Genomic DNA, 23,288 nt, shown 5'->3' on the forward strand with positions numbered 1-23,288 from the left:
TGCCATAATCCCATGTGGTTTTTATTGCTCCGCCTAGGGTTAGGGTTAGGGTTGAGAAAACCACAAACCCAGAGCTCCTAGGACAATGCAGCTGTAAATGGCAAGCCAGGTCCAGGCTGACACTGGCTTAACCATTGCTCCCAATTCACTTTTTTTTTTGGCGCCTGGCATACCCCCATGTGTCTTTTATTTCTTCGCCTAGGGTTAGGGTTAGATTTCGGGTTAGGGCTTAGAGCTTGAGGCACATTGCAGATGAAAATGCCAGGCCAAGGCCAGGGCGGCACTGGCCTAAACATTGCTCCCAACACACATCTTCCTTGGCGCCTGCCTTAATCCCATGTGGCTTTTCTTGCTACACCTAGGGTTAGGGTTAGGGTTGAGAAAACCACAAAGCCCAGAGCACCAGGATCACTGCAGATGAAAATGGCAGGCCAACGCCAAGGCAGCACTGGCCAAAACACTGCTCGCAACACACATCTTCCTTGGTGCCTGCCTTAATCCCATTTGGTTTTATTGCTATTCCTAGGGTTAGGGTTAGTGTTAGGGTTGAGAAAACCACAAAGCCTAGAGCTTCTGGCACACTGCAGCTGTAAATGGCAGGCCAACGCCAAGGCGGCACTGGCCAAAACATTGCTCCCAACACACTTTTTCCTTAGCCCCTGCCGTAATCCCATTTGGTTTTATTGCTATGCCTCGGGTTAGGGTTACGGTTAGGGCTGGGGTTAGGGTTCGGCTTAGGGTTAGGGTTGAGAAAACCACAAAGCCTAGAGTTCCAGGATCACTGCAGATGAAAATGGCAGGCCAAGGCCAGGCCGGCACTGTCCTAAACAATCCTCCCAACTCACTTTTTTTTTTGGCGCCTGCCATACCCGCATGTAGCTGTTATTGCTATGCCTAGGTTTAGGGTTACGGCTTAGGAAAGCAGAAAGCCTCGAGTTTGAGCGGCAGTGCAGCTGAAAATGGCAGGCCAAGACCAGGGCGGCACTGGCATAACATTGCTCGCAACACACTTTTTCCTTGGCGCCTGCCTTAATCGATTACCACATGGATTTTATTGCTCCGCCTAGGGTTAGGGTTAGGGTTAGGGTTGAGAAAACCACAAAGCCTCGAGCTCCAGGATCACTGCAGATGAAAATGGCAGGCCATTTGGTGGCACTGGCCAAGACATTGCTTCCTACACACTTTTTTCTTCGCCCCTGCCTTAATCCCATTTGGTTTTATTGCTATGCCTGGGGTTCGGGTTAGGGTTAGGTTTGAGAAAACTGCAAAGTCCAGAGCTCCGGGATCACTGCAGCTGAAAATGGCCGACCCAGGTCAGGGTGGCACTGGCATAACGTTTCTCCCAACACACTTTTTCCTTGGTGCCTTTCTTAATCCCATGTGTCTTTTATTTCTCCGCCTATGGTTAGGGTTAGGGTTTGGGCTTATTAAAGCACAAAGCTTCGAGCTCCGGGGACACATTGAAAATGGCAAGCAAAGGCCAGGGCGGCACTGGGCAAAACTTGGCTCCCAACACACTTTTTCCTTGGTGCCTGTCTTAATCCCATGTGGTTTTATTGTAAGAAATGGAATTTCACAGAACAAGGCTTAGTGTCCTAATGGAAATTTTGCAAAATGTTATTCGAAATACCTCTGGTTATTTCTTTATTTCAGGTGCAATTATGAGTGTCTCAGCCTTCAAAGTCATGCTTACAGGAGATGTTTCTGTGATTTAAAACAGATTCAGTCCTGTAGGACCCAGTCTTGCAAAGACTTACAGGTGTGCTTTATTTATGTGCTCTGCGTAGCTCCATTCAAGTCAGTGACATCTTGAAGTGACAATACAGGAATTGTAAGAACTCACCCAGAAGTAAGAATTTGCGGAACTGGGCCTGACATCTTTTTATTATGTAGCAGAAAAAAATGCTTGAAGTCAATGGTTTAAGGCCATGAAGAGAGTATTAAGAATAAATAAATTAGGGAAGCCCAGCACCAGCATAGTGCTGCCTGGACAAAATTTTTCATACATGTCCACAAATGAGCACCCTCACTGTACAGAGCCTCGAGCGATTTCTGTTGTCAGGACAAAAGATGGAAAACTGCATTATTGCTTTTTAAGCTTTTGCTGTGTTATCTATGTAAGTGCCCAATTGAAAACAGTATGATAGGCACACAGTTAACCCTTGAATGCTTTGAAACTTAGAGAGACATTGGAATTTTGAGCATCAAATGTTCCCTGAAATAAAACACAAAATCCTCGTGTATTAATTGTATTTACTGTGCCATTACAAGCAACTTAACTTTTTTTTCCCCCCACATTCCACCTTGTTCTGAATTAGACATTCCAAGATATGCCTAGGAGAGGGGGAAAAAAAATCATGGATAGCATCCATCTTGCTGTATGACCTTACTTCAGGAAGAAATTCAGGCACATGTTGAAGAAAGCTCCTGGACAGAGCAGCAGTTAAACAGGTGCTTTACTTGCACTTAATTCAAGATTTAAATATGTTTAAAATTACATGCATGTGCAAGTAAGAGCAGTGTGTGGAGTCCTCAGGGAATAGTAGCTCTCTTGAACAATTCTTAACTGATTACAAATGCTCCTCTTAGAGGTTTTCAGAAGTTACCAGAGTAAAAACTTTGTAATGTAGAGTCATTAAAAGAAAAGAAACTGTGTGTTTTTCAAGGGAATGGTTGTCAGCTCTCTTATGATTGTTCTGGAGATTACCACTTAAAAAAAACTAACAAAATGGTTATTGGATTTAAAAGGTATTCTCTGTAAGTAAATGTCACGTTTAAATACTTCAGCTATTATGTTTGTGTTTGCATTACTGTAGGGATTTAAATGGTACCATTTGCATATTTTATCCAATTCTCTAATGTTCACTTAGTGAGTTAAAATTAAGATAAGTTATGTAAATGAAACAGCTTGCTGGCTGTGGATAAGCTGATTTAAACTGCTGTACCTGGAGTAAAAGTAATGCACTTGGGGGAAGACACATTCACAGTGTGCTTTGTTTGTGAAAGTAGAATGTTTAATCCCAAGTAAATTTTAGTTTGAAATCAAAACAGAAGTAGAAAGATAGGAAACACAGAAATATGGTTAAGACTGACATCTTTGCCTTGGAGGGGGAATGCTAGGAATGTATGTTTAGTCATGTCAGGTGTGGGGATGTGCATGCAAATAGTTTTTACTATATAACATTCTCTCAGTATTTGTATTTATGTGCCTCTAACACACCCCACATGTTTTGAGATTTTAATTGCATGGAGTTCTCCTCCCCCTTCTCTTCATGCAGTGTGCACAGCTTTTTCTTCTGACAGTATGAAGTACCTTTCCTTGTTGTCCTTAAGGGAGGTCTAGCCAGACCAGGAAAGGCTGGCAATGCTCGGCCTGTGGCGATCGCATGTTCTTCTCCGATAGTCTTCCTAGGAATCTGTTCTTTCACCTTCAGATTTCTCCTTTGAAGTTTTGGCAGTGATTGACTTTTGGCCCCCTGAGTTGCTGTTTTATTTTTAAATACTCACCTAGCCTGCATTTTTTGGTACTAAGCATCTTCCACAGGTCTGATCTACCTGTCTGTCATTTTCATGGATCTTAAGGGGGACCATTGCTGGCCATCCCTCTACAACCTGGAGGGATGTGACCAATTACTACCCTCACATCTACTTAACTCGACATCTTTTCCTCTTTGCAAAATACTTTGTTGCTTTTCTTTATTTGTCCACCTTTGGCTCATTGGCCACCAAATAGCTGCTGAGTTTTCTTTTTCTGTGAGTATGTGTGTTAAGATAAATTTGTTGCATATTGTTGCCACATTTTTCAGCTAAGTCTGCCTTCTTTACACATCTAGAGTAAATGTGTAATCAGTTTAAGAGCTGTTAAAAAACTGCTACAAGGGTGTTCCTTTGAGTTGCGTTAGGCCGCCATGAGGATCCCTGGTTAGTTTTATATGCTAATAGTCCCCGAGCTGGGAATTTTTAACTTTTGTGTGGATTTTCTGTGATTAGAAATGGAAATAATCTTAAAAGCTGCATGGAAGCTTAAAATGAGATGTTTATGTAATGCTATTCTACTTATGGTGCAGCAGGTCAGCATGTTCTACAGCAGCCTCTCCATTTGTGTAAACCGTGAGTACAGTACAGAAGGATAGATTGCAGTTGTAGATTGCAGGTAGGTGGAAGTATCGATAAGAAAAGAAAAGTTAGGGAGCATGCAGATATAAAGACATCAATCTGTTGTAGCCATTGCCCCTTAAACTCTCTTTCCCTGCTTCCTTCCTTCCCTCCTCACAGATTTTCTTAGCAAACGGGAGGGCAGAACAACTTTCTAAATGCACTGTAAGAGGTTCCTTTTTTTCCCCATCCCATGGGGGAGAGTGAATGAGGGGCTGTGTGGGGTGTAGCTGCTGGACAAGGTTAAGCCACAACAAACTGTTAGTCACAAGGTATGTGTTGCATCGTAAATGATAAAATGAACTATTATATTTCTTCTATCATCTGGCTTAATAATGCTTTTCACAGGATTCTCTCTCACACTTAAATGTTCATGTAGCTTTTTGTAATCAAATGAGTACTCCTCTGTGTTAAAACATAGGAGAAGTATAGAGAAGTTAGATTCTAAACTACCAGCTTGCTCTAAAATAAGCAAAATGCATCTTTGCAGCAATGAGGGTTCTGACTTGGTTCTTTTGCAAGACAGTTTTGGTTATCAGAGTATTTTGGTAATCAGAGAGCACAAAGTGCCTGGTCTTGAGCCAGGCTCTGCCCCTGGCTGCACACTGAGTTGCCTATTGCTTGTATGCAGGCCTGCCAGTGTATGCACAATTACATCACATGGATATGATGTGCATGGATAATAAGGTTCCGTAATGTAGTAATGGCTTTTTCACAATATTTTTCTGTGTGAAAAATACAGGAGCTTACAGAATTGCTCTTCACACTATTCAAGAGAAATGACTCAACATCTATCAATCCTTAATAACCACTTTAAAACTGCCAGTGGAGGCAAGACCATGCAATCTGAGAGTGGTTACTGCCCTTGTGACAAGCAATGACAGCCAGCTGCCTGTCCATGTTCTTATGGCACTAGCAGGGAAGGAGAGAGGCATTGCTTTCTGCTTTCCATTTCTCCTCTGGGCAGGGAGGCAGACTCTCCACAGTACTGGAGGGGAAGGTCAAAGTGTTAGTAAAGATTTTATTATTCCTTTTGGCTTCTGTCCTTCTTCAAACAGGTCTTCACATAGTGGGTTTTCAGTTGCACATTTGCCATCAGCCTCACTAGAAGCTAAAACTTCACTAACCTTGAACATTAATCAGCATTACGAGTTATTGCTGCTCAAGTATCTAGCTGCTGTTGTTAAACACTAAAAATCAGAAAATAGCCTGTTTTTCTCTGCACAGTAAGCTGAAAGCCCTTCAGGCCAACCTAAACTGAGCTGCATGCAATTGGAAACAAATGAGTTGATGCTGCTGAGCTCTTCCTGGCAATGCCAGTGCCAGTGGAGGCTGCCTGTGCTGACAAGATGGCTGGAGTGTCAGCACAGGGAAGGGGACTGTACAGAAACCTGGAGCTACCTCTGCAGTAAAAGCTACCTTTTGTGCCATGCATTTAACCCAGGGCCCTGTGGGGTCAGCAGAAAGGTTTCTTTGGGGATTGAAGTTAGATCTTTGTCACAGAGATGTGTCTTTTTGATAGTGTCTGGGTTACATCTGCCCCGTTTCAGAGAAGAGCTCAGCTGATTGGAGCATGGTGCTAATAGAGCCAAGGTTGTGGATTTGATCCCATATGGGCCATTCACTGAAGAGTTGGACTTGATGGTCCTTGTGAGTCCCGGACTATTCTGTGATTCTGTGAATTGACAGACATGAATCAGGTGGGAATTAGTTCCCTAAATGTACAGCAGACAGAGAGCTTTGCTGAGTGTGGCAGGGCTGGCGGCATCCTGGTTTGGGCTCCTCCAGGTACAGCTCTGTGAAACAAGGTACTGCCACGCCTGCGAGGGGAGCTGGTAATGGAATGGGCCCTGCTTAAAAAATAAACCGATCAGCCTTTAAAAAAGGAGAGGAAAGGTGTTGGGAAAATCTGTCCTAAGAGTACTGAGCTGCTTAGTCTTTCAAGTCTGTAATCCTTTGTGTAGCAGGAATTTGCTGAAGCGGCATTCAGTGGCTCTGCTCTCTTTACCCTACCTGCCACAGCCCTGCAGGAAACTCTCTGCTTGCAGACTGCTAAGATAAACCTCTCTGCCATTAGATTAATTGATTGCAATTGCAAGTGTCTGTTATTGCCACACTGTTCAAACATAGGAAGGGGAGAGAGAAGAAAAGCACAGCATAAATAGAAACTATTGATCTTAATTTCTATTTATTTTCATATGCTTAGTGAAAAAGCACACCTATACTGAAAAACATGTAATCAGATGTTCCCTGTAGCAGGCTGATGTAAAAAGGTGTATTGATGTTATGCTACAAAAGAATTTGGAGCATTTGACAGTTGTTTTTTTAATTACTTTTTTTGTTTACCCTTTATTTATGTTCATCACCGTATTTTACCCCATTATTTATTTTCTTCCTTCCTAAGATTAGGAATAAAGAAGTATGTTAATTTCTCTTTTAAATTTTTAAGCAAATATTTATCTCTGAATATGAAAACTGATAACCAGAGATAAAAATATCACTGGAAAAAAATTTCTTAAATTATCTTAGCAAGTAGGAATAGTCTCAAATATGAGTGCAGCATGTCATGCCAAAGGAATGACAGCTGAGGAGAGCTGTCACTGGTGGTTCTCAGATACCACATCTCCTTCCTGGTACCCATGAGCTGGATGGTGACTCCCCTGCCTGATGGGCTTCTTCAAAGTGTTGACAGAAATATGCAACTCTTTCAGACAAAGTCTGGCCAGTGGTCATGCCTTAATCAGAAAATGATGGGAGTGGTTGTAGCTCTTCAGGCTAGAAGTGAAATGACCCACAAAATAGTGTCAGCTTTCAGAATCTCATTGCTTCCGGTGTTTTTTCTGAAGGAGCACTGCTTTCTGGACACTTACAGACATCAATTAATGACTAAGGTTCTGACTCCTGGATTCAGTTTAAATGCAGAATATAATTGCATGCAGAGTGCTTCATACAGGTTTCCAGGCTTTTTTTGGTACATGTGCTCCAAAGGTCATTAGACAGACATGATCCTGAGAGTGTAACAGAAGAACCAGATAGGAAATAGTCAAAGTTCTCATAATTTTTAATGAAATATTTAAAAAGAAAGAGATTACAAGCTTTTAGTAATAAAGTATGTTTGCATGCATCTACATTTCTGACAAATGGGAAACAGTCTATGGGTTGTGACTATATATGACTTTATATAATGTTTTAATTTTTTTTGTTAAGAATCTTATAATTTAAATTCACATGAAAATTACAGGTAATTTCTGTAGTTGACTCAGAACTATTCCAGTTTAAAAAAATCAGAATATTTGCTGTTTGCAGTTTTGAGAATATAGTTTGTGCTGTATATTTGCCTAATGCAGAGTTCCCAGGACCACAAAATTGTCCTTTTGCCAAATGGTACATGCACATATTTAATGGAGTGGTCTACAGCTTTACAGAAAGTAGGGCAAGCTCTGTATGTAGAGCATGTCAGGTAGTTTTTCAGATTTTTTTTATGCTACAAATGGACACATTTGTTCTGTGGTGGATGTTTTTCTGAGATTTTTGTGAAATGTCTAACAGCATTGCTTATCTGTTGTTTCACCTACAGGTACATTTATGTTCCAATGGGAGGATCTCAGTCCAGTTTGCTTGGAACACTATTATCTACAGCCCTCACTTTTGCCTTCGTAAGCTACTGGCATGGAGGACAGAGTTATTTGTGGTACTGGGGTGCACTTAATTGGCTTGGAGTAATTGTGGAAAATGGCACCAAGAGGATACTTTCCATTTCACTTATTCAAGATTTAATTGTAAGTTGAATTGCTCTCCATTTCTTATTCTTGTTTCCTGGCTCCATGCTCATCTGAAGTTCCCGGTTACTAGTTTGATTTAACCAAGATCAAAAGTCATGAATAACAGATAGAGTTAGCATTCCCTTGTCCACCCTCCAGTATCTGAGGTAATAACTAGTTCATATCACTAGAATTTTTCAAAGTAGCAGCAAAGCAGATGGTGAAATATGCATGGTCTTAAAAGCTTCCTCTGCAGTCCTACAGTAAGCAAATGCTTGTCACGTTGTATATGGATGAACAGAAGCCAGTTTTAACATTTGTATTCTGATTTCACTCAGGATGGCCTTAAAATATTCATCTTCACTAAAATTAGGAGTGTATATTTCTAACCATGTGTTTCCTGGACAAATGTGTGTGTAGCAGCTGCTTGCATCTGGGAACAAGCTTACACTGGGAAATCTTATGCCACTAAAGAGCCAAGTAAAGATAACATTATTTTGCCTTGAAATCCTCTGATATTTTCATTTTACTTACACTTTTGACCTTCATGCTGTAATTTCGAAATGAAAAAATTGACTTTGATGAGCAATTACATGCAAAAAGCACTATTTTAATTTTGATGGTCATTTTAATCTTCAGGTTTGCTCACCACTAAATCCCAATCTTCTAATAACTGTTTGTAAGAGTAAATAATTCATGTCTTGCTTCCTTACTAGTGATAATTGCACAGAATTCATACTCCTATATATTGCTGTTTTGGTGGAAACTCACTCTGGAGCCTGATGAAGTCCTGATGATCAAGGAATGATGTTTGTTGTCCATCCTACCCATTTCGGTTTTCTATGATGTGGCATCCTGTGTGTGGCAGCTGATACAGCTCAGTAATTTAATAGCCAGTGCTACCTTATATCACCCAATTGTCCATCACTGCAATTTCAGTGATAGTCTGGAAGCAGATTTTTACCTTCCTAGAGAATGAGTTTATCAGATCCATTAATCTTCCCTCCCTCTAGGGTGACACCGAGCTTCACCATCTGACCAGCTGCATATGTTTGTCTCTGGACTGGAAGACAGCATAATTTTTTAGGCATCCAGCTGTAGGAGGAAATGAAAGTGTAGGGGCTTTTTGTGTCTGATGTCACTGTGTTAGAAATTTTAATAGAACTCCAGGGAATTAAGTGCTTAGTATCATAGAAATTATCATAGAAATTTTAATGACAATGGCATAATAAAGGTGGGGTTATATATGTTGGATTAATTTCTAACACGTAGTTCTAATTATAGTTAACTGATGCTGGCCGTAGGGTTATTTTTTGTCGAAATTAAATCCCTAACCAAGTGCATTTTACCCCTTTCCTCCACTTTGTTTTCCTCCAGTGTTATTAAAGGCCTCTCCAGTGTCTTCCATGTCTCCTTTGTTTCTAATTTTATTTGAAAATATAGTTGTAGACCTTCTTTAGAAGACCCTTTCACATCTTTTCCTGAAATAATTCTGAAGCCAGTATTTTTAATATGCATAGTTTTGGCACCTACATTAGTGCATGAGGCAGATCTCACTGCAGTTGTGACTGAGTCATTTTTTTGCCTTGTGCCTTGAAGATTTCTCTACAACAACATGAGCTGCAAACCACCCATTATTGCTCTCTCCTCACTCTTCTAACTCCCATTTTCTTCTTGAATGCTGAGACTGGGGAGCAGATGAGTAGTTGGACTTTGCATTTTCCTTATCAAGGGGTGGAGTGATATGACATTCTCTGAGATGTACCACATTTAAAAGAAACTGAAGATTTCCCAGTGCCCTGTATAAATTTCCTTTGTCCTCTTTTAATCTGTTTTTTGGAAGCATCCCTATAATCCTGAGGGTGTGCTGCAAACCTAAACACTGTGATGTTGAAGACCCTCTTCTGGGGTATGGGTTTTTCACTTGAATTTCATCTGTTGACAAGCTGAAATCCTTTGCATTCTTGTGCTTCGCTCGGTTGCTGTGTTGGCTCTTGAGGGCTATTTTTGAAAAGGAAAGTCTATTTTTGTCTTCAGAAGAGCAGATGAGTTTCTGAAAAAATACAGAGCACAGGTTTATGCTTTTTTTTAACCCATTCTGTTCACCAAAGCTCCTCATGTATTATTCTTAAAGTTGAGATGTATAATTCAGTTGAGCAGGAGGTGTTTAAATAGTAAAATAGAAAAAAATCTAGACGTATAAGTTGAATTTTAATTCTACTCTGTTTTTAAGATTGATCACTAAGAGTAACAAGAATGGTGTGAAAACTGCCTTTTTTTTTTTGTCCTCACACTATATTGCCTCAATTCTCTTGCAAAAGGAAGATTTAAAAACTAAATAGAACATATTCAGGTCTCATCTTTCCCTGAATCCTTGTGCTGACTAAAAATATATATGTATATATCTCCTATATTTATGCAGATTTTATGGTAGTTTCAGTCTCAACACTTGAAACCTAGTGCAATATGAGGAAATAACACTTTTGTAGCAGTCTGACAGGTTTTAAATATCATCTCACGCGTACTGAGCTAGAATGAACAAAGCAGTATGGTCATTATTTATGAGAAGTTAAATCAGCATGTAAACAAATATGTACTGAAAACAGTAAATTCCCTGACCCAAAAAATTGGTTCTGGAACTTTAAATTTGAACTGGTTTCAAAGCAGTGCCTGGCTTCCTGAGTTCAGCTCTAGAAGAGCTGATGCTCCTTCTTACATTCTTTTCAGCTTACACTGTTCTGAACTTTCACGTTTGAGTGATTTGTGTGAGGAGAAGATATCTCCACGTCTTTTTTCCCTCTAGAGATTATTTGTTAGTTCTCAGTAAAGTACAGCTGAATGAATTCCTATTGTCTTCAGTTAAACGTTATGTATAAAACAACAATAAATGCTAGGCTTTATAAAATAGGGCAGATCTGGGAACTTCATATTAAACAGGAGAAGTTTCATTGTGTTTTTGTCAGATCTTTTTTTCTTTTTCAGGTGATATTTAGATCTGTACTAAGCAAAGTAGTGCTTTGCTTCACTGTTTCTATATTACTTTCATACAGATGAACAGACTCAAGTAGTAACACGTTTGAAATCAATGACAGAATTTGTATTGACTTTTAATAAACAATGTGTCTGATTTATGAAAGAAAAGGCTAATGGCTAACATTCTCCCAGTGATTTAAGTTTTTCCTTCTTTTTCCTTAAGGAAAACGAGATAGAGATCTATAAAAAAAAATTAGATGCTGGTACAAAAATAGATTTAGAATGAGTTAAACCTTAGAGTAGCTGGCAACACCTTTAAATCAATGGATTTTTGAAAAAGAAATACTTGGAAATCATCCAAAAGGAAGATGTAGCAAGGGGAGTGAAGCTGGCAGATTGATAAAATGAATGTTTTAATCTACATTGAAATAGCAACATTTATCTTTTTAGTTCTTTAGTTAAGTGAAAACATTTCATTCGGTCTAGTGAGAATTTTTTAATTGGGACATAAAGATCTCTCTTCTCAAAATCATACTATGATGAATTTCTAGTTTAAGATCTTATTTTTAGATCTATTTGGTAAGAAACTAAATCCGCAATAAACAATTCATTTTGAGAAACCAACTAATTTGAAGCATGGCATATTTTAAATTTTTACTATCCTTGTAAGTGTTTAGGTTTTTTAAAGTGTAGAATACTTTGATTTCACATTTTCATTTATGGCTGCAATGAGGTACTAATTAAGTCCATTTCGATGTGCTGTTACTGCCTACCTGGCCCCCCCTTGCAAAAGGGGAAGTATTTTATATGAGGTCCATGTTTTTGCTTAGTGATTTAGATTAGACTTCATTAGTGTGTTACATTATTCTTTTCCCCAGAGGAATGAACTCCATACATTTGTCTCTGTAGTTAAAAGATCACCATTATTTTGTGCACCAAAGATGGGATCAGTGACAACTGGTATCCTCAGCTTTCTAAGAACAGAATTTTAGATGACTTTCATAGTTTCGGTGTGGTGAGGAGTTTTTTGTCTGTTTTTTTTTTGTTCTCTGCCTAATTTTGATTGCCCTATTTGTTCTGCTAGGTGGATTAAAATTTCTACAGTTATTCATAATAAGTTATGCATTGTACAGTGATCCTGCAGACAGCTGGTGTGGAGCATGGAAAGGTTCTGACTGGTTAGCCTGGTGTCTGGGCTGTGGTTCCACAGGGCATTAAGCTGGACTAAAAGCTCATTGCTGTTGAAGGGGGGAAGATTTAATTTCTCTTTCCTCTCTTCAGTCACACCACTTCCTCCTCCTCACACCTTCCTGCTGGAATCTTTGCTCAGCTGATCTGGCTCTTTATCCCAGCAGAAAGCTCTACTTCCTTGGATTATTTTATTGCTAGATGCTTTGACTCACGGAGAGGAATCTGAAAAGTACCCAAAGCAGTACAGTGTAAGAGAAAAAAGCCAAGAAAAGGGAACGGAAGAGGAGGAGCTCAACTGCTTGGAACCTCCTGCTTGTAACTGTGCATAAACAGTGTGGGGTAGCAGACTGAACCTCTGTGTTTAAGAGCAGTGAGGCAAAGAAGCCAATTGGGTTCTGCTGCATTAATTACTCAGGCTATGCTAGGGCACACATTCAGCCTAACCAAGATGAAAGTGCCTGTGAATTTCACAGCCATGTCCCATATACATTGAAAAATGAGTAATTACTTCCTTTAAATGTCAGAATTTCTTTTTGCAAGTTTAACTCACTTTAAGCTACCATGAGACAAGTAAAGTTTCCTTCTTCAGTAGAGACAAGATCTGACCAAACATTACTAAGTCATGCAAGGGAGGTATGTTTGTTGACCACCTTGCAAGATTAAATCTTCAATAAGACCTTTGCAATAAATAAAGACCCTAACAGCTGTTCTTCAGCATGCACTGGGCTTTGATCTTCCTCTTACTTCATTTGGTGGAAAAAGTATTTATATCACTTGTTTACTATTGTCAAGGCAGTCTGGCCTTTTCTTTTTTCCAGTAGTTTTGTATAATCCATACATGTTTTTATTGCAGCATGGTAAGTTGGTTAAGTGACAAGCATTGCCAATGATACTTTCTTCATAACATTTTTATGTACTTGCTGTAGAATCGTGTTGAGTTTGTTGCTTCACTTTCTAAGAATGAACAAGTCCCCTTAATCAGACTTACTCTCTAATGCAGAATTGGTTTTTGAGACTAGGTACCAACCATAATGTCAAAACCCAGACTAGGGGAAGGGGCTTGCCACCCACTCCGTACTCCCCACCCCGACCTTGAGTTCAGCCGTATCATTGCTCTAACCAGAAATCTTTACTATCCAAAGTAGACGTACTCTGACTCAAAATCAGTGGAAACTTCCTCTTCTAGATGTGAGCATTAGTCAGGGCAGGTTTGTGACAACTGGTCTTTGATTTGGTTTTAGAAGCAGCAATCTGTGTCAAGGTGCTGTTTTGTACTGAGATGCTGAATGACCATCAAAGGTCAATATGAGTTGGCTGATGTATCCTAGTCCATCCAGTGACTTCTAGCTTTGCTAACAATAGTTCTGAGTCAAGCAATTCTTGCCATCTTTCTGCTTTTGCTTGATTTTATTTTCTTCGCTCTTCTCCACGCTCCTGTTGGAAGGGTTCGTTTGTCTTCATGGATGTAAATCCCGTAACATTTTGAGTGCCCTGCTAAAATGTGCTCACTCAGTCACACACTTGCATTGTGACACTGGTCTTCTTTGCTGAGGGAACTTCTCATCTCAAACTCGGTAACTGTAGCGGGTTGGGTTTGTAACCGGGCAGAAACACCAATTTAGTGTAGTGGTTTGGTCCAAGATACTCATTACTGTTTATCTTCTGTGAGATAAGAATTAGGAGAAATGCAAAGCAGGCACCAAACTTGAAAGAATATAAAGAAGTTTATTAACAGACCTAAAAGAAGGAAAAAAAATTATACCACACCTTCAGAACTTTTCTCCTCCCTCCCCCCTTCCTCCCTTCTCCCACTGACAATGTAAAAAGACAACCCTTAAGATATTCAGTCTGTTTACCACTTCCATAATAACCTTGTTCAGTCCATTTAGGAAGAGGAGTCTCTCTTGCTCACGCTATGAACACATTATCACAACGAGACAGCCTCCCAGGTTGGTTCTCTGCTCGCATGTGAGTCTCTTCCCCCAACTTGCAGCTTTTCCCACAACTGTTTTCGAGGGTACACTCTTGAAGGTTTTTGGGTTACAATTTTAAGGTTGAGCCGTTCAGAAACAAAAGTTCTCTTCACCCATCTCTGGGAGCATTTAATCTCTAAGAACAGAGGCCCTTTTCCTTCCCTGGGAGCAAAGGATCTTCCTCATCTTCATTGTTAGGACTATCTCTGGGAGCATCTCTAGGAACTGAGGTTTTCTCCTTTCCCATGTGGAGCAAAAGTCCTCATCGCTTCCATCTCTCCCTGTCCAAACTTCTCATGAAATTACAGCTGCGTCAGCATCTGCCTATCTCAGCGCAGGTGCTTTTGCTCACAAGTACAAGTTGAACACTCCACCCCCCATATCTTCATGAAATTACAACGGGATACTCTGATATATCATAGCTTCACAACAGAATTTCAGCTTTAAGCATCTCCTTTTTCTCTTCCCTCAGGTTTTCAGCTCTTCACAGCACTAAAAGGGTTAATCTCACCTCGGCCTTACAGCTGGAATGTGGCTTATTGAAGTGGAGGGGGGGGGAGCCAAGCCGCTCCGGCTGCCCACAGCAGAGCTGTGGGGGGGTTCTGTGGGTGGAACAGGGCCCATCGGCTCCAGGATGGCCGTGGCCCGGCCCAGCCTGGCCCGAGCAGGGCCTGGGCCGGCCCCGCCGGCCCCCACACGGGGCCTGCAGCCACCTGTCCCAGCACCAGAAACGACAGAGAAAATCTCCCTCAGGGTTTCTATTCTTAAGTGTGCATCACAGAGGGGTCACAACTTTAAGTGGCTCAAAGAATTGTCCATATTCAAACTGGCCAGCTGATAGGTTCTGTCAGGCCATAGAGGAAGCTGTAAGCACTCCTTTGCGAGAACATCACTTCCGAGACTATACTAGCTAACCCATGACAGTAACAAAGACTGAAAATGTAGTAGAGGGACAAGCATAGGCAATATGATACAGACTTCTGTGTGGTGAATGACAAAGATGACTGCAGAAATATTTCCGAAATAGCATTCTATTGTTTCCTACCTTTTAAGGCTTTTTTTTTTTTTTTTTTTTTTGTCTAATCTGTGCAAGAAATACTATTTTTGATGGCAGAAGTGGAGAAACCATTGTGATTTTTCTGGGATGATTACTGCTCTGCTCCAGACCACAATGTCAGGTGGGAAGCCCCTGGCATAGCTGCTTGGCTATCATAAAAAAAACCCATTTCTCCCACCTACTAGCATTATTTACTTCCTCTTCCATTTTGGAGACATTGGGCAGTTTCTGGTACTCAGTCAGTAATGCTGTTTGAGAAGCAAATAAATCATGCTCCAGTGTGAAAACAAGGCAGAATGATGCTGGTTATGTGCTTCTTTGTTACTGTTACATGAATACAGCCTCCCACTGTGGTTTGCCTCAAAAATTAGTCCAGGCAATAGATGCCAGCAATTACAGAAACATGAGTTAAAGTCCTGAGGAGTGGTTGCACTCTGGTTTTTCTGCTCTGCCTTGAGCTACAGAACCTTGCTGCAGGGAAAGCATGGTCTTTATTTGTTTAGAGTGTTTCTCCATAGGGATTATTACTGTGTATTATTTATTTGATAACAGTCATAAGGGGCAAGATCAAAATTCAGCACTAATGATTGGTGAAGTTAGATCCCTTCCCAACTGGATTACAATTTAAAAGGTAGAAAAGTTAAAATGTGGATGAGGGAACTGAGAGAATCAGAACAGACAGAATGAGAACCCAAAGAATAAAAACAGGGATGTCAAGGACTTGGACACAGAGAAGAATGCACAAATCTCTCCATCACTGAGAGCTGAGACACATTTATAGGAGTATGTACACTGCCATTACTTGGCTAAATTCCCTGCTTTAAGCATAAACCAGAAAAGAGGATGGTGCATTTCAGGGCTGTTTGTTTTGCACTTTTCTCAAGCTGCTACTTAAAACAGAATAAATAGGCAGTTTTTTGAGAGTGAAGAGTTAAATGTAGAAGTACAGAAATTTACTTGTGTGTATGTCAAACTTTCACACATGCATCTGTAAGTGTAGTGGATACATACGAGCTGGTAGGAGGCTTTCTTCAAACAGAAGGGGGAGTTGGCTGTTTGCTGAGAGATGCTATAAATGTAGATCTTTTGGAAAATCTAAAAATGAAATGGTGCTAGTGCAAGACAGCGTTTTGTTGAGTGAATGTTTAGTAAGACATCAATAGAGAAGATGAGTATCTTCTCAAATACTATATATAGCATTTATTCCTAAATTCAGAATCAAGTTCTATTTGTGAAAATAGATCTTAACTGACAGCTGCTTGATTTTAATTGTGTGGTCCTCTTTTTATAGGAGTTATGTAGGGAATTACAGGTTGTTTGCATCATCCTGTCTCTTGGAAAAATGCTGTCAGTTCCTGCTTTCATGTGTGAACCTTCCTGGAGCTAATTTTTACTTTTGCTTTGGAAGGAAAGTATATACCTTGAAAAGAAATGGGGTATGACCTCAAGCCACAGTTCAGGTTGGGTAGAAGGGAGGGAAAACTGCAAGCAAAATGAAATGCCAGAAAAATGAAGGAAAGTGAAGTAAAGGGGATGTTTCTGGGCTAGAGTTAGGTGAAGAACAGAACGAACAGGAATGATTGCCATTATTAATGAAGGATAGAGTGTATGTTGGTGGGGAAGTAAATTTGTTCTTCTATTTGGTGTGGAAGTTGTTGATGGATAAGATCTGGTAGCAAATCTTGTTCACTTTCCTCTTGCAGGCCTTTTCTTATCTTAGTACTGTTGCAGCCCTGGGGATTCCACAGTTTCTTTTAGATTATTCCATAAGGTAATATTTTGTACATGTGTTCAACCAGAATTCTTTATTTTTGTTGCTCTTCTGTTCTGTGGTACAGTCTCTACTCCTACTCTGTTGAACATCTGTCCCTCAGCTTCAGAGTGCAGGAATGTGTACCATATTGAGATGTCAGCCTCTCATGAGCTGCCTTTCCCTGGCTCCTGCTAATCTTCAGGCATAACTTCTGCTATCATTAATGAGCACATGTAGTCCCTCCCTTGGTTTCTGCAGTCTCCCAAACACACTTTTGTCACTATGACCCATTGCCCACTGACAATGTGTATTAACAAACATAAGATGTTCCATTGCTTGGACCCAACCCATCTTTATTTCTACTGCTCACTTTAAAAATTAAATAAATTGACATTTTGTTTGGCAGAGCTTTGTCACAATTTTCAGCCTTTCCTCCGTCCCATCTGCTCCCCCAGCTGCTCAGTCACACCCTGCCCTCCATTTTCAGTGCGCCGAACTGCAGATAGATAAAATAGCCGGTAACTGTTAGTCAGGATGTGTCGCCTCCCTTCCCACTGTCCCATCTGCTCCTCGCTCTCTTTCAGCTTTTCACCCATGCTCCTGTTTTTTTCCTGTTCCGTTATTTTTGGCAAATGGCTGCATTGCGGATGACCCAGATTCAGGGAATGCATTGGGGTGTTTGCTCTTGTGGTGATATGGTGATTCCTGGGGTTCAGGGCTAGGCATTGAAGATTTGGCTTGTCATTTACCTGAGCACATTTTCTAAAAGAAAGCACTTGAGGAGGGCTGGCACCTTTAAGATTGGCTGGGTGGTATCCTATGCTCCTGTAGGAAAGTATAGAAATTATGAGAGGGGCTTATTCTTTAGCTGGGATACAATGGAGGGTGAAAACTGAAGCTCAGAAAATTGAACTGGTAAAAGGAACTTCAGCAACTGATTTGAGGTTTTTTCAAAGCACTTTGCTGATATGCATAAGAACACCACCTGTAACCCTCCTGTACTGTGCAACTTTACCCACAAACATTTTACCCGTCCATCTCCTCCCCCCAAAAGTCCTTGTAAACCCTAAATAAAAGACCATTGCAAAAAACATTTAAATTAGTTTTTGTGATGTAAAGATGAGTCAACACTGCATCAGGTTTTAAGCATTGTCTAATAAAAACCTTGAGGAAATTAAAAGAATGGAAGTGTAGCAAGCACACTTAGTCTCCTCTCATACACTAGGACAGGCAATGAAAGATAATGCAGGACTAGGTATTATTTTCATGGTAGTTAATTTGCTTGATTTCTTCAACACAACAAATAGTGCAGTTTCTATATCTTATTTGGCTGATAGGTTTGAGTGGGAGAGAATGAAGTCTGTAGAACAGATTGTAATAAAATATTGTATGCTTTTAAAAAAAGAAAACTCTTCTAAAAATTTCTCCATGTTATCGTGATCCTTAAAGATCAAAGGCAGATGAAAATAGTATTATATAATTTCTAGTTCTGCAGTTCGTAGTATCAAGTATGTTTCATGTCACTCTGGTCATAGTATCTGATAGTCTTCTTCCACAGTGCATATGTTCACATAAGAAATAATTCAGCTGCTTCTCCAATTTTATCATAACACTCTTGTTTTGCCATGTGCTTGGATCATCAATTCTCTGGATGGGTAGTTCATAAAGATATAAATGTGAGTCTCTGTTTTACTCCATGAAGACAGACTCTTGCTTAAATTGCAGGAATTTAATTCCTTTATATGGGACTTGTTAAAGTATTTTTAGTATAAGCAAGCTTGATAACGTCACTGACTTTATGTAGAAGTTTTCTTTAATCTGTCCCAGAACAGCTGTATAACTGAGATGTTTTGCAAATGCAGCACACGTAGATGTTTTCCATCTTATGAGTGTTTGCCAAGAAGTTACCAGCTAATGTCTGTCAGGGGAGACTTCCTGCCACTTGTCACTCTGTCATCAGGCTGAGTTTACAGCGTGGTAGAAAACATGCGCTCCTGTTTCTGAGCCCTCCCTAACTCAGCGTGATGCTTGTGACCTGCTCCCAGAACAAGCCACTGCAGCTGGATTCAGCAGCCCTCTCAATAACGAGCCACTGGGACATGCCAAATCACCAAGGTGCCATGACTGTTGCTAGAAAAAGTTAAAGAGTGGTTGATTTAGGAAAATGCAGAATTGCTTCCCTGATAAAATACTGAGGGATCTATTTCTGTAGAAAAACTGCAGTGTGATACTGTCTATAGGACTGCCTAGTTTTGACTGCTGTACAGAATCCAGTCTTAGGTGTCTCCTCAACTTTATAGAATCATAGAATAGGTTGAGTTGGAAGGGACCTTAAAGATCTTCTAGTTCCCACCCCCTGCCGTGGGCAGGGACACTTTCTACTAGATCAGGTTGCTCAGAGCTCCATCCAGCCTGGCCTTGAACACTTCCAGGGATGGGGCATCCACAGCTTCTCTGGGCAACCAGTGCCTCACCCCCCTCACAGCAAAGAATCTAAAGCTACGCTCTTTCCATTTGAAGCCACTCTTTCTTGTCCTGTCACTACATGTGACTTGTCCTGTCACTACCAGCTTCCATCTGGAAGGCTGGAGTACTTATTCTGGCCAGTCTTCCCCACAGCATTTTTTTCTGTTGCTGGCTAGCTCAGAGGAGTAATACATTTACCTGGACCCTCATTTAAATCTTTCCATGCCATTCAGTGATATCATTATGAACAGTCCTGTAAAAATGCAAATTTACTGTTGGTAGCTTTAACTGACATTAGAGAAAAGTCCTTTTAAATTCTGCTCTGCTGCCTGAAGCCACTTCTCCTGCCATGTTTGTGTATTTTGCACTCATAGTGGTGTAATTACCTTGCGTAGCAAATTAAATAAGTATTTTCTCTCTAACTCAAAATTCCACCATATCCTTTACCTTGACTCTTAATTCTGTTAACTCCCAATGATCTATTCTGGTGTGTGTTGTCCTTCATCAGCTTTCTCAAGAGACAACCATTATACAAGCTTCCTATTTCTGGCTTGGTTTTCTCTTCGAGGCTAAATGTGACATGCATGTACAACTGGAAATGGATTTAGGAATGGAAATATTTGTACCATGCGATTTCTTTTCACGCCCATCTTCCTCCTCCACTCTCAAACACATAGATTTACTTGTAAAGGTACCCCACTACATGATAGTGCTATTTCTTTTTGTAAGATGGCTAAGAAGGCTCAGTTGAGAAAAGTTTGACGACAGCCAATTTTGCTACCGAATTTTGCAGACCCAACAATGTGCAGAGGGAAGTTTTTCCCAACATCTGGCAAAAATGTCTGAGGCTGATCTTCATTTAGAGCAGGAATGGGTTTGGAATAATAACCCAAACTCCACTCGGTTCCAGGAAAGATTGCTGAGCCAATGTTTTATAAATTGCCTTCTATGTCATGCTGCATGCATTTGGGCTGAGCATCTTGACAGTATGTCTAGTTTTTTAAGTGCTACAGTTCATTTATTTCACAATGTGTGGGGAGGTGGGGATGCTGGTGATTACTACAAGTATGGTAAAGTATTGATGTGAGGTTACAAGATGGAGCATTGAGGAGGGATGCAAATCAGGGTTTCAGCCAGGCAGCCATGGCTTCATTGTCATTTTAACACAAGATGCTCTTTTGCCACTCTATCTTCTGGCTGTATTTCCAACAAGAAAGAGGACAGAGAAAGAGGAGAGAGAAAGAGATGGCAGTAAAATCCAGAGAAACACCAGAAATCCATAGCAGTTGTTTATATTGCTGTAATGGAACATATTATTAGAAGCATTAAATGGCATAATGGAGAGTTGTGGGTGTGGAGGTTGTTTTTAAATTTTGCTTTGATGTAAACAACTTGCTGTACATTCACAAAATCTACAAGCTTGTAGATATTTAAATAAAAAATGTTGTTATGGGTTATCTAGACCAGGCTTACCCTTTTTTCATTGCTAAATAATGCTTCCAGTGTATTAATTTTAGCACAATACCTGCTCGGGTACTTTCACAGTTAGCTCATTCTAGATGGCTTGAGATGTTTAAAGAAAGTTTTCTTTTTTACTTTCTTGGCAGCTGAGTAAAATCTGCATTGACATCAAGGACTGTCAGGAAAATGTGTACTGCTTTTTGGATCAATGCCTAGCAAAGCTAATGGAAATTAGCTACAGCAAAACCCAGTGAAGATTCAGTGATTGTCTAAACTGTGTGTCATAAACTGCTCCTTTATACCTTATAAATGGCTAAGGGCTTTTATGGTCTATACTACATTTAACTTGCCTTGTTTAACGTGCAGCACTTTTGTAAAAGGTGATGTACTATATGTGACAGTATATTTTTTTAGTAACTGTATTCATTTAAAAAAAAGGTAGCAGAGCTTTCTTAGCTATTTATGTTATTTTTGTAATACTGCTCTGGGCTTTTTTTACTGGTGGAAAACAGGCAAACTTTAGAAATTTACCAAGTCTGATCAGTACCTTGATGGAAAATGCAGTTAGACACCAGTTGTCTGATGGGTTGTCCATCTCCAGCTCTTCTGCTTTAGCAGAAGATTTTTTCCCCTTTCTTAATTAAAACTGTTTTTGCTTAGAGTTGACAAGCTTGATAGAAAAGGGAGAGTGAAAGGTAGATCTGATGATAGACAATGCCCTATTTGAGCTGCAGGTTAATCAGAATTAATTAGCATGATGTAAGAAGAGGGTAAGTTTGGTGACTCAACAAAGAAATTCAAGCTAGCATGATCATAACTTCTTATTTAAACTTCACTGTTAACATGGATTTCGTAGCAAGATTTCAAATGTTTTCTCTGTGTGCTTACACTTACACATTCTGAAAAGGCATACATTTTTCATGTGTGGGACCATACATTCAAACTATGCATTTCAGGAAGAGACAAACTTAAGCTGTCCTCTATGTGTGTGTGAACAGAAGGAGAATGTATTGGATATCCTTGGATAGCTTTGGAGGTGCGAAGTACTAGAAAAGGAGAAAGTTCTTTCACTAATGTAACTGTGTCTGTGAATATTTATGTAATTGTTATATTCTCTACCTCTCTCCTATCATGCCCTAGTTTTCATCCAGAATTTTCAGAGAAGAATCTCAGTCTCTGTTTTCATGCATGACTGTTTTTCATAGCGTTGTATGGAAGATTGGCTATTCTCTACTGTATGTGCAGCCTGATATGGAGCACTTGTCCTTAAACCTTATCTGTCCTCATTTTTGTGCTTACTCAGACTGACTCATACACTAGATATAGTCCTGACCAGGGCTAACGTTCAATTTCCCAGAGATTACTTTGCAGTAATATGTTGAAATTGTATTTCTATGCCTGTAACTGTCATTTATTTGAAGATTTGTCACTTTATAATCTAGCAGTTGAAACATTTGTTTTGATGCTTACAGAACGAGCAATTTAATTGTCTAGAAATGTATTTTTAGGTCTGTTTTGAGCACGTGTTTATGTTGTTTCAGGTATCTGAGTATGAATTCTGGTCTGCCTGTAGCTATTAAAGATTAATTACTGCTTTTTTTTTTTTTTTTTTTGATGCTACAGTCACAAGTCTTTATTTCCTGCAATGTCACTGTTTATGACATGAAGGCTGAGCAGCCCCTGATACTTTCCTTAGTTTCCATGCCCTGGAAAATGCTCATCACTTCACACAAAGCATTCAATCTTCTGTAAATTCAAGCACTGTGTACAGAGGCTTTCAGCCTGGGGGCACAATGTACAAGATATTTTTCCTCGTGTAGTAATGAGACAATATTTCTTGGTGAAGTGCTGTAATGTTCTTTAAAATTTCTTCTAGCAACTGCATAATGGAGGAAGCTAAAATTTCCTTCTCCTTCTTTTGCCATCTTCTTGCAGTCTCCATGCTGCACTCACACCTCAGGTGACACAGGTTCAGAAAAATGTAAAATAATATATGGTTGAGACAGACCTATTTTATTTGTATTGTTAGGACAACAGTACCAAAATCTGGATAATTATACTTTGTGAACATGAGCAGTAACATTTGCACTGGAAAAAAAGTTTAGGATTGCATGTGTATGTGAATCTTTTTTTAGAGTTACCTGTTTGTTAAGACTTACTGCTATAACCAGTTCTGATCTAATTCTAGAATCTTTCATTAATGTCTTATTAATCAACGAAAGGATTAATGACTTCTGAAGTTGTTTCAGAACTTCTGTTTCAGAAGATGCTGTCTTCTGTGTACTGAAGTGCTTTACTCTATACTGGAACCTATTGGAAGTATCACCCATCCTAGAAGCAAAAATTCATCAAGGAGGATATTTTGTAAATAATAATTAATCCATTGAATATATAGAACTGTGTCCAGTTCTGGGCTCCCCACAAAAGGGGCATGGACATGCTGGAGTGAGTCCAGCCAAGGGACTGATAATAAAGAGACTGAAGCCTCTGCCATAAGA

At 39.9% G+C, this 23,288-nt stretch overlaps 1 protein-coding gene across 4 annotated transcripts in view; it reads left to right on the forward strand.

Annotated features, from left to right (window-relative positions):
• The window catches only part of HHAT (hedgehog acyltransferase), a 151,598-nt gene that overhangs the window by 69,141 nt on the left and 59,169 nt on the right, over positions 1–23,288 (forward strand). For 3 of the 4 annotated variants that reach the window (XM_032102908.1, XM_032102904.1, XM_032102906.1), the window contains one exon: positions 7,733–7,934. In XM_032102908.1, coding sequence (XP_031958799.1) covers positions 7,733–7,934 — 202 coding nt within the window. Of the gene's footprint in view, positions 1–7,732; positions 7,935–8,929; positions 9,485–23,288 lie in introns of those variants that run through there. The other variant, XM_032102905.1, reaches the window with a different exon arrangement.

Source organism: Corvus moneduloides, chromosome 3, assembly GCF_009650955.1.
Source record: "Corvus moneduloides isolate bCorMon1 chromosome 3, bCorMon1.pri, whole genome shotgun sequence".
Lineage (NCBI taxonomy): Eukaryota > Metazoa > Chordata > Aves > Passeriformes > Corvidae > Corvus > Corvus moneduloides.